At 44.4% G+C, this 15610-nt stretch overlaps 1 protein-coding gene across 1 annotated transcript; it reads left to right on the top strand.

Annotated features, from left to right (window-relative positions):
- Positions 1-1702: 1702 nt before the first annotated feature.
- LOC311116848 (periostin-like) lies at positions 1703-11894 on the top strand (the record flags this gene model as incomplete). The annotated part of the gene is made up of 10 exons (XM_084191883.1): positions 1703-1915; positions 2761-2895; positions 3332-3480; positions 4193-4329; positions 4602-4732; positions 7756-7886; positions 11195-11297; positions 11400-11467; positions 11684-11729; positions 11818-11894. Coding segments are annotated over 10 exons (1190 nt in total), but the record flags the coding sequence as incomplete, so codon positions are not given.
- Between the last annotated feature and the right edge of the window lie 3716 nt (positions 11895-15610).

The raw sequence follows: 15610 nt of genomic DNA, 5'->3' as shown, positions 1-15610 counted from the left end.
TTCCTCCTCTGGATCATCCAGATGGTCATTGGCAAACTTCAGACGGGACATGCGCTGGCTTGAGCAGGGGGACCTTGCGTGGGCTGCAGGATTTTAATCCATGACGGCGTAGTGTGTTACTAATGGTTTTCTTTGAGACTGTGGTCCCAGCTCTCTTCAGGTCATTGACCAGGTCCTGCCGTGTAGTTATGGGCTGATCCCTCACCTTCCTCATGATCATTGATGCCGCACGAGGTGAGATCTTGCATGGAGCCCCAGACCGAGGGTGATTGACCGTCATCTTGAACTTCTTCCATTTTCTAATAATTGCGCCAACAGTTGTTGCCTTCTCACCAAGCTGCTTGCCTATTGTCCTGTAGCTCATCCCAGCCTTGTGCGGGTCTACAATTTTATCTCTGATGTCCTTACACAGCTCTCTGGTCTTGGCCATTGTGGAGAGGTTGGAGTCTGTTTGATTGAGTGTGTGGACAGGTGTCTTTTATACAGGTAAAGAGTTCAAACAGGTGCAGTTAAAACAGGTAATGAGTGGAGAACAGGAGGGCTTCTTAAAGAAAAACGAACAGGTCTGTGAGAGCCGGAATTCTTACTGGTTGGTAGGTGATCAAATACTTACGTCATGCAATAAAATGCAAATTAATTACTTAAAAATGATACAATGTGATTTTCTGGATTTTTGTTTTAGATTCCGTCTCTCACAGTTGAAGCGTACCTATGATAAAAATGACAGACCTCTACATGCTTTGGTTAAGTAGGAAAACCTGCAAAATCGGCAGTGTATCAAATACTTGTTCTCCCCACTGTATACACTACCATTCAAAGGTTTGGACACACCTACTCATTCAAGGGTTTTTCTATATTGTTAAAAAAAATTACATTGTAGAATAATAGTGAAGACATCAAAACTATGAAATAACACATATGGAATCATGTAGTAACCAGAAAAGTGCTAAACAAATCAAAATATATTTTATATTTGAGGTTCTTCAAATAGCCACCCTTTGCCTTGATGACAGCTTTGCACACTCTTGGCATTATCTCAACCAGCTTCACGAGGAATGCTCAATATATTTTGATTTGTTTTGGTTACTACATGATTCCATATGTGTTATTTCATAGTTTTGATGTCGTCACTATTATTCTAGAATGTAGAAAATAGTCAAAGAAAAAACCTGGAATGAGTAGGTCTGTCCACACTTTTGACTGGTACTGTATATATGTATACATTTTATAATTATAACTTGCATTTTTTTATGAATATTACTAACAACAACAGATACAAATATTGGGCCAATGGGATCCGTGGAATAAGTTTAGAGGGTGTAATACAATACAATGTAATATTATTAATCTCCAATTTCTGTTCTTAACCCTGGGCAACATGGGCCTGGGAGGCTCTCAGGGATATTGGTATCCACAGTACTCCACCAATTATCTCGTTTTTAAACTCAATACATCTTGTATTCCCCCAAAATGTCACAAAAGGAGTCCTTGGCCCCAAAAAGTTTGAGAATCCCATTTAGAACTATATTTAGATATAGTGACGTGTGTGTCAACGTGTTTTAACTCTCTCTCTCTCTCTCTCTCTTTCTCCCTCTCTCTCTCTCTCTCTCTCTCTCTCTCTCTCTCTCTCTCTCTCTCTCTCTCTCTCTCTCGCTCTCTCTCTCTCTTCCTATCCCTCTCCCTCTCCCTCTCTCTCCCGTAGCCCTGGTGAACTACCACCTGTTAAACAGTGTGCAGTGCTCTGAGGCCATCATGGCTGGGTCTGTGTACGAGACAGTGGAGGGAAGCACCATTGAGATCGGCTGTGACGGAGACAGCCTGACCGTGAACGGCATCAAGATGGTCCTGAAGAAAGACATTGTCACCTCCAACGGAGTCATCCACCTCATCGACAAGGTCCTCATACCTGACTTAGGTAAGATCTTAGTCCCATGACGATAACCTTTAAAACCATGTAGTAGTCCTCATGGCGAGAAACTGAAAGAGATTCAACCAATGTTGCCTTAATTTAAAAGCCAACCCCTATGTATTTATTAAAGGCCCTTTTACATCAGCAGTTGTCTGTCACAAACTGTGGATCCTGAGATATCTGGATAAGGGTTTAGGGTTCATTACAGTGATATCTGGATAAGGGTTTAGGGTTCATTCCAGAGATATCTGGATAAGGGTTTAGGGTTCATTACAGTGATATCTGGATAAGGGTTTAGGGTTCATTACAGTGATATCTGGATAAGGGTTTAGGGTTCATTACAGCGATATCTGGATAAGGGTTTAGGGTTCATTACAGAGATATCTGGATAAGGGTTTAGGGTTCATTACAGAGATATCTGGATAAGGGTTTAGGGTTCATTACAGAGATATCTGGATAAGGGTTTAGGGTTCATTACAGAGATATCTGGATAAGGGTTTAGGGTTCATTCCAGAGAGATCTGGATAAGGGTTTTGGGGTTCATTACAGAGAGATCTGGATAAGGGTTTTGGGGTTCATTACAGCGAGATCTGGATAAGGATTTAGGGGCTAAAATGGAAACGTGTAGGCTTGTGGTAGTGCTTTATTAGCAAGCCAAGGAGGTGATGGAGCTGGTTGCTGTTTAGGTGTTAGCTTGTTGTTGTTGTTGTTGTTTTTGTTGTTGTTGTTGTTGTTGTTGTTGTTGTTGTTGCTGATGTTGTTGTTGTTGTTGTTGTTTATGTGCAAGTGTGTGTGGGTTGTTGTTGTTGATGTTGTACCTGATCTTTATGTGTGTGTTGTTCCGCTCCAAGCCAAGGAGGTGATGGAGCTGGTTGGTGAATCCCAGAGCACCTTCAGTGACATGGTGTCAGAGCTCGGCCTGTCAGCTGCCATGAAGCCAGAGACAGAGTACACCCTATTGGCTCCCCTCAACCCTGCTTTCTCTGGTGAGTACATGCTATTGGCTCCCCTCAACCCTGCTTTCTCGGGTGAGTACACGCTATTGGCTCCCCTCAACCCTGTTTTCTCTGGTGAGTACACGCTATTGGCTCCCCTCAACCTACATAGCACATAACAGCCCCTTTTCAACTGGGGGCTTGAAGCCCAAGAAATCTAAGCCCAGGAAGTTCAGACTGTAATTCAATCACTAGGTCTAGAGTTGTTGGATAAGCCCTGTCTAGGGAAACACATTGGAAATGTACTAGGAACTCTGGAACCAAGTACAAGCCCCAGCCTTAGATCTTTACATTCCGAGTTAGTATCTGTTTTATCAGTGTTACCTGAGATAATGCATATCTCTGTGAGATTTAAAAAAAAAACAATAAAAAAAAACACATTGAATGAGTGTCAATAAGTGTATCCAGTATGTCCCTTGTGTTTCAGATGAGGTGATGTCTATAGACCAGAGTGTGCTGAAGGTGATCCTAGAGAACCACATCCTGAAGTTAAAACACACACTGAGCGAGCTCTACAGCGGACAGCTGCTGGAGACCATCTCTGGAAAACTACTGCGGGTCTTCATCTACCGCACGGTGAGAGTTTGTGTTTGACAATGAGAAACAGAAAGAGGAAAATGAAGAGAAAAAAAGGAGAGAGAATGGTAGAACGATAGAATGACAACAAAAGGATCATTAGTGTTCCTACTGTGAAAACGTGAACGCCATTACCAAGTTCACTACCAAGTGTTAACAACATAATGACTGGTCTTTCAAGTGTAAACAACATCCATAAAATATGTCATTGGCCCAGCTTGGCAGCACTGTGGCCAGCTGGTAACATTACTGTGGTCCTCGGCTATACTGGGTCCACGTGCAGGTTTTAACCAGCCTTCAGGTCCTTATGGAGTTTTTACTGTTTTGACCAGCCTGGAATAACCCTTTCAACTATTCAACTCTCTACTACTCTACAGACCTTTCTCTCTCTCTCTCTCTCTCTCTCTCTCTCTCTCTCTCTCTCTCTCTCTCTCTCTCTCTCTCTCTCTCTCTCTCTCTCTCTCTCTCTCTCTCTCTCTCTCTCTCTCTCTCTCTCTCTCTCTCTCTCTCTCTCTCTCTCTCTCTCTCTCTCTCTCTCTCTCTCTCTCTCTCTCTCTCTCTCGCTCTCTCTCTCTCTCTCTCTCTCTCTCTCTCTCTCTCTCTCTCTCTCTCTCTCTCTCCTCTCTCTCTCTCTCTCTCTCTCTCTCTCTTCTCTGTCTCTATCTGTCTCTCTCTCTCTCGATGGAATTGATTACTTTATCTCCATTTTTAGGCTGTGTGTATTGAGAATGCCTGCATGGTGCGGGGCAGTAAAGAGGGCAGCAACGGAGCTCTTCACCTGATGAGTTCACTCATAAAACCAGCTCAGACCACCATCTTTGAAGTTCTCATCGCTGATGGACGCTTCAAGTAAGCACACTCACCCTAATCAACGTGTTCATTTACAGTACAGGGTCAAATCCTTTTGGACCTGAGATGTTCATGTGCTCTCAAACTCTGACTATTGGTATCAATGAAAGATATGTGTGAAACCTGATGTTGCATGTATGTATTTTGTCCTGCCTTTGCATCTTTACTTTGGTAAAGTAAACATTGTTCAAGACTTGTTATTGCTATTGAATTGAGGACAGGAAACAAAGGAACTGATCCATAGAATTGATTGATTGATTGTGTTTTTCTAGAATCTTCCTGTCTCTGATGGAGAGTGCAGGTCTGACAGAGCTGTTGAAACAGGAGGGATCCTACACCGTGTTCGCCCCAACAGACGATGCCTTCGACGGGCTCACAGAACAGGACATCACCCTACTCACCAGTTAGTATGCTGGTGTTTCTCTTCTTCTGAAATGTCCCTTTACCTCCTCAAACCCCCAGAGGAACATCTCCTCAAACTTCCCGTTACATCCTCAAACCCCCCAGAGGAACATCTCCTCAAACTTCCCGTTACATCCTCAAACCCCCCAGAGGAACATCTCCTCAAACTTCCCGTTACATCCTCAAACCCCCCAGAGGAACATCTCCTCAAACTTCCCGTTACATCCTCAACCCCCCAGAGGAACATCTCCTCAAACTTCCCGTTACATCCTCAAACCCCCAGAGGAACATCTCCTCAAACTTCCCGTTACATCCTCAAACCCCCCAGAGGAACATCTCCTCAAACTTCCCGTTACATCCTCAAACCCCCCAGAGGAACATCTCCTCAAACTTCCCGTTACCCCTTCAAACCCCCCAGAGGAACATCTCCTCAATCGTTGGTTCTTCATTTGGGAAATGTTTCCTGAGAAGTCCCAGATAATTTATTGAGGTACCTGAGGGTCCGGTTTCCCAGACACAGATGAAGCCTCAATTGAACATGCTTTTTAGTCCAGAACTAGGCTCAATATGTCTCTGGGAAACCGGCCCATGGTGTCTTGTCATGTCATTGAATACAACTTCCTCAGTGTCGTACATTTATACGGCAGAAACGGAAAAAGTCTCTTTCAGTTGGTAAACTCTCCTCCAGTTGGTAAAGCCTCATCCAGTTGGTAGTCTCTAGCTAGTCTTTAACCCTTCCCCTCTGCTCGTGTCATCACTAGGCGACGTGAACGTCCTAAGGACCCTCCTGCTGTACTACTTCAGTAACTAGCAGTGTTGGGGGTAATCGGTCACTTCAGTAACTAGTCTTTAATTAACTGACAGTCACTAATTACCACAGCTACAAAGTCATAAACCCTGCCTATTTCTAAAATGTATCTTCTTAAAATCTGATTTTAAACCTAACCTTAACCACACTGTTAACCTTGTGCCTAACCCTAACCTTAAATTAAGACCAGAAGGCTTATTTTTGTTTCATGTACTTTTACAATGTAGCCAATTCTGACTTTGTGGCTGTGGTAACTAGTGACAACCATCTTCAACCCCTTCCCTCTGCCCATGTCATCACGTAAACGCCCTGAGGACTATCTTGCTGTACCACTTCGGTAGCTAGCAGTTGTCAGAATCACATTTCTACCAGGCGCGTTTCCATGATCTGATCTCGACTTCTTTCCTCATTTAGTTCCCGAGCGAGCAGAGAAAGGCTGTTTGGAGAAACGTCATGACAGCTGCTGTCCATAACAATGTATAGAGGGCGCAGCGCTGATCTTTGCTATTGATCGCTTCTGTGATAGCAAAGCCTATAGAGGGCTTTCCTGTCTAGTGGCAAGTGTGCCCTCTATACATCTCCATGGGTCCGCGCATGTGCAGCTTTGAATCAGAACTGGCGGCTCAAGAGAAAGATTTTGAATGAAAAGATAGGAGATCTGTACAGATGTTTGTCTTACAGTCTTACAGTCTTACAGTGCATTCGGAAAGTATTCAGACCCCTTGACCTTTTCCACATTTTGTTACATTACAGCCTTATTCTAAAATTGATCAAATAAAAGGTTTTCCTCATCAATCTACACACTATATCCCGTAATGACAAAGCGAAAACAGAAATACCTTATTTACATAAGTATTCAGACCCTTTGCTATGAGACTCGAAATTTAGCTCAGGAGCTTCCTGTTTCCATTGATCATCCTTGAGATGTTTCTACATCTTGATTGGAGTCCACGTGTGGTAAATTCAATTGATTGGACATGATTTGGAAAGGCACACACCTGTCTATATAAGGAGGTAACCAAGAACCCGATGGTCAATCTGAAAGAGCTCCAGAGTTCCTCTGTGTAGATGGGAGAACCTTCCAGACGGACAACCATCTCTGCAGCACTCCACCAATCAGGCCTTTATGGTAGAGGGGTCAGACGGAAGCCACTCCTCAGTAAAAGGCACATGGCAGCCCGCTTGGAGTTTGCCAAAAGGCACCTAAAGACTCTCAGACCATGAGAAACTAGATTCTCTGGTCTGATGAAACCAAGCTTGAACTCTTTGGCCTAAATGCAAAGCATCACATCTGGAGGAAACCTGGCACCATCCCTACGGTGAAGCATGGTGGTGGCAGCATCATGTTGTGGGGATGTTTTTCAGTGGCAGGGACTGGGAGACTTGTCAGGATCGAGGGAAAAATGAACGGAGCAAAGTACAGAGAGATCCTTGATGAAAACCTGCTCAGGACCTCAGATTGGGGCGAAGGTTTACCTTCCATCAGGACAATGACCCTAAGCACACAGCCAAGACAACGCAGGAGTGGCTTCGGGACAAGTCTCTGAATGTTCTTGAGTGGCCCAGCCAGAGCTCGGACTTGAACCCGATCGAACATCTCTGGAGAGACGTGAAAATAGCTGTGCAGCGATGCTCCCCATCCAACCTGACAGAGCTTGAGAGGATCTGCAGAGAAGAATGGGAGAAACTCCCCAAATACAGGTGTGCCAAGCTTGTAGCGTCATACCCAAGAAGGCTCGAGGCTGTAATCGCTGCCAAAGGTGCTTCAACAAAGTATGATAGTTGAAGGAAAAAAAACAATTTAATCAATTTTAGAATAAGGCTGTAACGTAACAAAATGTGGAAAAAGTCAAGGGGTCTGAATACTTTCCGAAGGCGCTGTATATGGCACATTCAATAGCCCATATATAGCGCAGCACTCGTAGACTAGCACAGGAAATCAGCCCCACAGATGAAAAGAGAAACTAGTGATCCAACTTGAGTTACTAAGAGCGGCTTGACTTGTCCCTCTGACATTCAAACAAAACAAAACAGTGAGATTTTTAGATTTCTTTCATGAAAGTTACGCAAAGTAATATAACTAGTAATATAACGCGTTACTTTCCACACAAAGTAATATTGTTAAATGTAACGGGTTATGTATTACTTTCAGAAGTAACTAATCCCAACACTGGTAACTAGATTTTAAGCCCGCCCTCTGCTCATGTCATCACTAGGCGACGTGAACGCCCTGAGGACCATTCTGCTGTACCACTTCAGTAACGGCGTCTTCATCAACGGGGGACTGGAGGGAGGGGTCACCAACCTGCTCAAGACCATCCAGGGACACAACCTGCAAGTGCTTTCTGTATGTACCACTGCTGCTATTGTCTCCTTTGCGTCTGTCTTTGTTTCAGTACCTACATTAAGCATGTACAGAACATGGATCATCATTTTTTTCTGCTTAGTTAGTATTGGACTAAGTTTTTCCTGTACACACATATTGCAAGAGCTTTCAAGAGACCCGGTGAGCGTTAAAGTTTTTTCAGTAATATATCTGTACAGATGCAAGGAGGGAGGGAGGGAGGGAGAAGGGGAGGGAGGGAGGGAGGGAGGGAGGGCGGGAGAAGTGGAGGAGAGGGTTATGGGTGTTGAGGGAGGGAGGGAGGGAGGAGGGAGGGAGGGAGGGAGGGAGGGAGGGAGGGAGGGAGGAGGGAGGGAGGGAGGGAGAAGTGGAGGAGAGGGTTATGGGTGTTGAGGGAGGGAGGGAGGGAGGGAGGGAGGGAGGGAGGGAGGGAGGGAGGGAGGGTGAAGAGAGGGTTATGGGTGGGGGAGGGAGGGAGGGAGGGAGGAGGGAGGGAGGGAGGAAGGAGGGAGGGAGGGAGGGAGGGAGGGAGGGAGGGAGGGAGGGAGGGAGGGAGGGAGGGAGGGAGGGAGAAGTGGAGGAGAGGGTTATGGGTGTTGAAGGAGGGAGGGAGGGAGGGAGGGAGGGGATTATGGATGAGGGGTAAAGAGAAGGGTGACAGTGGTGAGGAAGAGTTAGGGAGGAGAGGAAGGAGGGTGAGGAAGAGTTAGGGAGGAGAGGAAGGAGGGTGAGGAAGAGTTAGGGAGGAGAGGAAAGAGGGTGAGGAAGAGTTAGGGAGGAGAGGAAAGAGGGTGAGGAAGAGTTAGGGAGGAGAGGAAAGAGGGTGAGGAAGAGTTAGGGAGGAGAGGAAGGAGGGTGAGGAAGAGTTAGGGAGGAGAGGAAGGAGGGTGAGGAAGAGTTAGGGAGGAGAGGAAAGAGGGTGAGGAAGAGTTAGGGAGGAGAGGAATGATATGTGGGTGATAGAGTTCTGAGAGGGTAAGAGTGATGAGAGAGAGAGGGAGGAAGGAGAGAGAGAGTGAGAAGAGGGTGAGAGAGTTTAAGGAGAGTGGAGAAAGGAAAGGGAGAGTGGTGAGGGGGAGGGAATCATCAGGAAGCCAAATTTCATTCGTTTTGGCAGAACTCCACAGATACAGACTCGGAAGGAGCAGAACAGATTAGGCTATTGTCTAAATGGGGACGTGCAGAGAGCCAGGTGTAAGGAATGACCTTACACACACTGAAGACAACACTGAAACAGTGGAAGTGTGTATGTGTGTATGATGTGTGCGTGAGTGCGCGCGTGTGTGTTCAGTTAGAAAGAGGTTCAAATGATGGATTAGAGACAGAGAAACGTAAAGTAGTGGATTAGAGAGAGAGAACGTAAAGTAGTGGGTTAGAGAGAGAGAACGTAAAGTAGTGGGTTAGAGAGAGAGAACATAAAGTAGTGGGTTAGAGAGAGAGAACGTAAAATAGTGGGTTAGAGAGAGAGAAACGTAATGTAGTGGGTTAGAGAGAGAGAACATAAAGTAGTGGGTTAGAGAGAGAGAACGTAAAGTAGTGGGTTAGAGAGACAGAATGTAAAGTAGTGGGTTAGAGAGAGAGAACGTAAAGTAGTGGCTTAGAGAGAGAGAACGTAACGTAGTGGGTTAGAGAGAGAGAACGTAAAGTAGTGGGTTAGAGAGAGAGAACGTAAAGTAGTGGGTTAGAGAGAGAGAACGTAAGTAGTGGGTTAGAGAGAGAGAACATAAAGTAGTGGGTTAGAGAGAGAGAACGTAAAATAGTGGGTTAGAGAGAGAGAAACGTAACGTAGTGGGTTAGAGAGAGAGAACATAAAGTAGTGGGTTAGAGAGAGAGAACGTAAAGTAGTGGGTTAGAGAGAGAGAATGTAAAGTAGTGGGTTAGAGAGAGAGAACATAAAGTAGTGGGTTAGAGAGAGAGAACATAAAGTAGTGGGTTAGAGAGAGAGAACGTAAAGTAGTGGGTTAGAGAGAGAGAACGTAAGTAGTGGGTTAGAGAGAGAGAACGTAAAGTAGTGGGTTAGAGAGAGAACGTAAAGTAGTGGGTTAAAAAGAGAGAGAATGTAAAGTAGTGGGTTAGAGAGAGAGAAACATAAGGTAGTGGGTTAAAGAATGGGACTGTTCTGTTTTGTACTGAACATGGCCGTCCCAAGAGACCCACAACGAGACAGTTAAATTACAGGAAATTAGTTTCCCTGGTGGCATAGAATGTTCCAGTTCCAGAACCTCCAACAATGGGAGGGACATCTGGAATCTCTATCCGTGTCCCCACTTTTCACCTTTTCAAGTTTCACCCCTCAATGTCCTTATGTAACAGTGTTGCTTCCGTCCCTCTCCTCGCCCCTACCTGGGCTTGAACCAGGGACCCTCTGCACACATCGACAACAGTCACCCTCGAGGCACCGTTACCCGTCGCTCCACAAAAACTGCGGCCCTTGCAGAGCAAAGAAACAACTACTTCAAGGTGTCAGAGCGAGTGACGTCACCGATTGAAACGCTACTAGTGCGCACCGCTAACTAGCTAGCCATTTCACACCGGTTACACTTACTTTTCACCTTTTCAAGACAAACCTCTTTGGAGAGTGTTTAGTAAGATGTTATTTTAACACACACACACACACACAAGCCCCCCCCCCCCACACACACACACACACAAACTTCAACTTTTCAAGTTCAAGCTCTCAGGAGAAAAAAATTGTTCTTAGCAAGGGAGTCATTATGGCCATGATGTCCACTGCTGCCATTATCATTTTTTTATTTTTTTTATTTAACCTTTATTTAACCAGGTAAGCCAGTTGAGAACAGGTTCTCATTTACAACTGCGACCTGGCCAAGATAAAGCAAAGCAGTTCAATAAAAACAACAGAGTTACATATGGGGTAAAACAAAACATAAAGTCAAAAATACAACAGAAAATATATATACAGTGTGTGCTGCCATTATCATACAGTGTAATGATCTGTCATCATCGATAATAACGTACGTGTCCCAAGAGAACATCTCAATCAATTACAACTATTACTGACATGTTGTTTGAAGTCGGCTAACAGAACTACAGCACTGTGGTGTCAAAGCTGTGTGAGCTGGAAAAACCTTGTTGGTGCTTAGGTCAACTTTAGGGTTGTGGTATTCATTTAAAATGTACTCTACGTTATCATCTATAGCTAACCTTTACACACAAACATTATTTATACCAATGTTATTACTGTTATCACCGCTCCTAGGTGGAAAACCTCCGTGCTATTGCTATATTGGTTATAGCAGCAACAATGGTTATAACTGTTTATAACACAGTTATGACTCCTGTTGTGACAGGTGAACAGCTCCATCAATGTGAACTCAGTGGACGTGCCAGATGTTGACCTGATGGCCACCAATGGAGTGATCCACGTAGTGAAGAACATTCTTTACCCTGGGGGTGAGTTACCTGTGTGTGTGTGTGTGTGTGTGTGTGTGTGTTTACGTGTGTGTGTGTGTGTGTTTACGTGTGTGTGTATAAACACGTCTCTGTGATCTCCAGACCTGCCTGTGGGTCGCGAGGACCTGTTGGTGCTGCTGAAGAGACTCATCAAGTACATCCAGATCAAGGTGTGTGTGTGTGTGCGTGCGTGTGTGTGTGTGTGTGTGTGTGTGTGTGTGTGTGTGTGTGTGTGTGTGTGTGTGTGTGTGTGTGTGTGTGCGTGCGTGCGTGCGTGTGTGTGTGTTTGCTCGACATATCGTATCTTCAGTCATATATGTTTCATTTTTGTCTTACCTTGCCCCAACATCTCATTTGTTGTTGTCGTGTTTGTTTGTGTGTTTTAGTACGTCTCTGGATTCTCCTACACCGAAATCCCCCTCACCTTCATCAGTAAGTTTATCAACATCATCATCATCATCATCATGACAGCCTTAATGGTTTCTGAACATTGATGTAATATGAATTTGTTTTATTGCAGAGAGGACAATCACCACGACAACAACCCACATCACAGTGGAATCCGGTAAACCTCTTGTTCTTTCTGTTCAATGTTGAAGCAGCATTTCTGAAATTCAGTCCTATTACTCTTATGTATATCATCTCTATTCAGTCCTATTACTCTCATGTATAATATCTCTGTTCAGTACTATTACTCTCATGTATAATATATATATTCAGTACTATTACTCTCATGTATAATATCTATATTCAGTCCTATTACTCTTATGTATATCATCTCTATTCAGTCCTATTACTCTCATGTATAATATCTCTGTTCAGTACTATTACTCTCATGTATAATATATATATTCAGTACTATTACTCTCATGTATAATATCTATATTCAGTCCTATTACTCTCATGTATAATATCTCTATTCAGTCCTATTACTCTCATGTATAATATCTCTATTCAGTCCTATTACTCTCATGTATAATATCTCTATTCAGTCCTATTACTCTCATGTATAATATCTCTGTTCAGTCCTATTACTCTCATGTATAATATCTCTGTTCAGTCCTATTACTCTCATGTATATCATCTCTGTTCAGTCCTATTACTCTCATGTATATCATCTCTGTTCAGTCCTATTACTCTCATGTATATCATCTCTATTCAGTCCTATTACTCTCATGTATATCATCTCTGTTCAGTCCTATTGCACTCATGTATAATATCTCTGTGGTACAGTATCTACCAAAGGCAAAGACAGGGTGTTGCAGTTCTTCATTACTGCTCTGATAAACTACTGCCTCTGCCTCCCTATATCCATATGTTCTTCAATATGGAATACTGGACTCCGTTTATGGTCATTAACCAGGTCTCTTGTTGATGAGGTAATTGAACTGTCAATGTTTCGTTAGTAGAGATGGAGACTCCTGGCCATTATCAGTCATGTTGTGCCTGGGCACAGTCTAATGTGATTCTGGCTCTCTGTATTAAGGTACTGGCTCTCTGTATTGGGGTACTGGCTCTCTGTATTGGGGTACTGGCTCTCTGTATTGGGGTACTGGCTCTCTGTATTGGGGTACTGGCTCTCTGTATTGGGTTACTGGCTCTCTGTATTGGGGCACTGGCTCTCTGTATTGGGGTACTGGCTCTCTGTATTGGGGTACTGGCTCTCTGTATTGGGGTACTGGCTCTCTGTATTGGTGTACTGGCTCTCTGTATTGGGGTACTGGCTCTCTGTATTGGTGTACTGGCTCTCTGTATTGGGGTACTGGCTCTCTGTATTGGGGTACTGGCTCTCTGTATTGGGGTACTGGCTCTCTGTATTGGGGTACTGGCTCTCTGTATTGGGGCACTGGCTCTCTGTATTGGGGTACTGGCTCTCTGTATTGGGGTACTGGCTCTCTGTATTGGGGTACTGGCTCTCTGTATTGAGGTACTGGCTCTCTGTATTGGGGTACTGGCTCTCTGTATTGGGGTACTGGCTCTCTGTATTGGGGTACTGGCTCTCTGTATTGGGGTACTGGCTCTCTGTATTGGGGTACTGGCTCTCTGTATTGGGGTACTGGCTCTCTGTATTGGGGTACTGGCTCTCTGTATTGGGGTACTGGCTCTCTGTATTGGAGTACTGGCTCTCTGTATTGGGGTACTGGCTCTCTGTATTGGGGTACTGGCTCTCTGTATTGGGGTACTGGCTCTCTGTATTGGGGTACTGGCTCTCTGTATTGGGGTACTGGCTCTCTGTATTGGCGTACTGGCTCTCTGTATTGGGGTACTGGCTCTCTGTATTGGCGTACTGGCTCTCTGTATTGGCGTACTGGCTCTCTGTATTGGGGTACTGGCTCTCTGTATTGGGGTACTGGCTCTCTGTATTGGGGTAACAGCACTTTGAGGATAAGCAGTTTGTTGGAGGCTAATTAGGAAGTGAGAGGGACTGTCTGCCTCTCATTAAAGGGGCAATCTGCGATTGCTGCACCCATTTTTTTTTTTACCTCTAAATTAATTATATATATAGCCATTGATTCTTGAAGAATGTAACTTATAAATGACTCATGAGCTTAGTTTAAATCTCTAACCCCATCAGAACCCAACATATAAGCTTTTTTTTCTCCACTCCAGGTGGTGGGGTGAACACACATTGTTATTGTTTAAACTACAGATGCCCCTTTAAAAATGCACTCAGAGAACTCTAGCTGAGGTTTTATATCAGGTTGAGTGCTTTTCAGCCAACGGTGGTTTGTAGAGGTGTTTGTATGTGAAATGTGTTCTCTAATGTCAGAGTGTGTTTTCTAGCTTGCTCTGTGGGGTTTCAGGGGGTCACACCAGGGGTTTCGGGAGCAAAGCCGACGGATTTTATAATTGGTGATGGTCCTTATTAGTTATTCTGTGTGCCCGTGGGAAGGCATGAGTATCTTGTGTGCGTAAGTATGGTTGTATAGATTTCAATCTGTCTCTGCTGGGTTTGTAATGAACGATGAAGGATTTACGCACACACACACACAGACACACAGACACACACACACACACACACACACACACACACACACACACAGAATCCGTACAACACACTCAAATGCCAAACCCGTTATTGGCCCAGCGTCGTCCAGGATAGGCCGTCATTGTAAATAAGAATTTGTTCTTAACTGACTTGCCTAGTTAAACAAAAAATGTGACACTTTTGGGAAAGGGCCAGTGCGACAACTCAACTCAAGGTATATGAGTCTGGAAATGGTATATGAGTCTAACAGTAACGTTAGATCATCAAAACACCTCCAATACATTCTGTAGTGAGAGAGAAGACAAGTGCCTGATTGACAATACAGCGCGGACCCAAACCATACATGTGGCTTGGATGCCGCCTGGAAGTGATTACCGGCAGATATTAAACTGCTCCGCCACACAGCCATAGACCACAGAGAGGTGGGGGGAGCCTCAAACTCTTTGATGGCAGTTTACATCTGTCAGCCGTCAGATGTTTATGACTCAAATCAAATTGTATTTGTCACATGCGCCGAATACAACAGGTGTAGACCGTAAAGTGAAATGCTTACTTACAAGCCCTTAACCAACAATGCAGTTTTAAGAAAGAATACCAACAAAAAAAATCAAACAAAAAAGGCAATATAAAAGAATACGAAATAAAAGTAACAAATAATTAAAGAGTAGCAGTAAAAATAACAACAGCGTGGCTATATACAGGGGGTACCAGTACCGAGTCAATGTGCGGGGGCACCGGTTAGTCGAGGTAATTGAGGTAATATGTACATGTAGGTAGAGTTATTAAAGTGACTATGCATAGATAATAAACAGAGAGTAGCTGCAGCATAAAAGAGTGTGTGTGTGGAGGGGGGACAATGAAAATAGTCTGGGTAGCCATTGGATTAGCTGTTCAGGAGTCTTATGGCTTGGGGGTAGAAGCTGTTTAGAAGCCTCTTGGACCTAGACTTGGCTTTCGGTACCGCTTGCCATGCGGTAGCAGAGAGAACAGTCTATGACTAGGGTGGCTGGAGTCTTTGACAATTTTTAGGGTCTTCCTCTGAAACCGCCTAGTATAGAGGTCCTGGATGGCAGGAAGCTTGGCCACAGTGATGTACTGGGCCGTACGCACTACCCTCTGTAGTGCCTTGCGGTCGGAGGCCGATCAGTTGCTATACCAGGCAGTGATGCAAACAGTCAGGATGCTCTCGATGGTGCAGCTGTAGAACCTTTTGAAGATCTAAGGACCCATGCCAAATCTTTTCAGTCTCCTTAGGAGGACTAGGTCCCTTTATTATAGATGCTGCAGCACTGGGTCCCTTTATTATAGATGCTGCAGCACTGGG

This window comes from Coregonus lavaretus (genome assembly GCF_964263955.1).
Source record: "Coregonus lavaretus genome assembly, contig: HAP1_SCAFFOLD_8049, whole genome shotgun sequence".
Classification (NCBI taxonomy): Eukaryota; Metazoa; Chordata; class Actinopteri; order Salmoniformes; family Salmonidae; genus Coregonus; species Coregonus lavaretus.
Note: the sequence above shows the minus strand (reverse complement) of the source record. Positions and strands in the feature narration are given on the sequence as shown.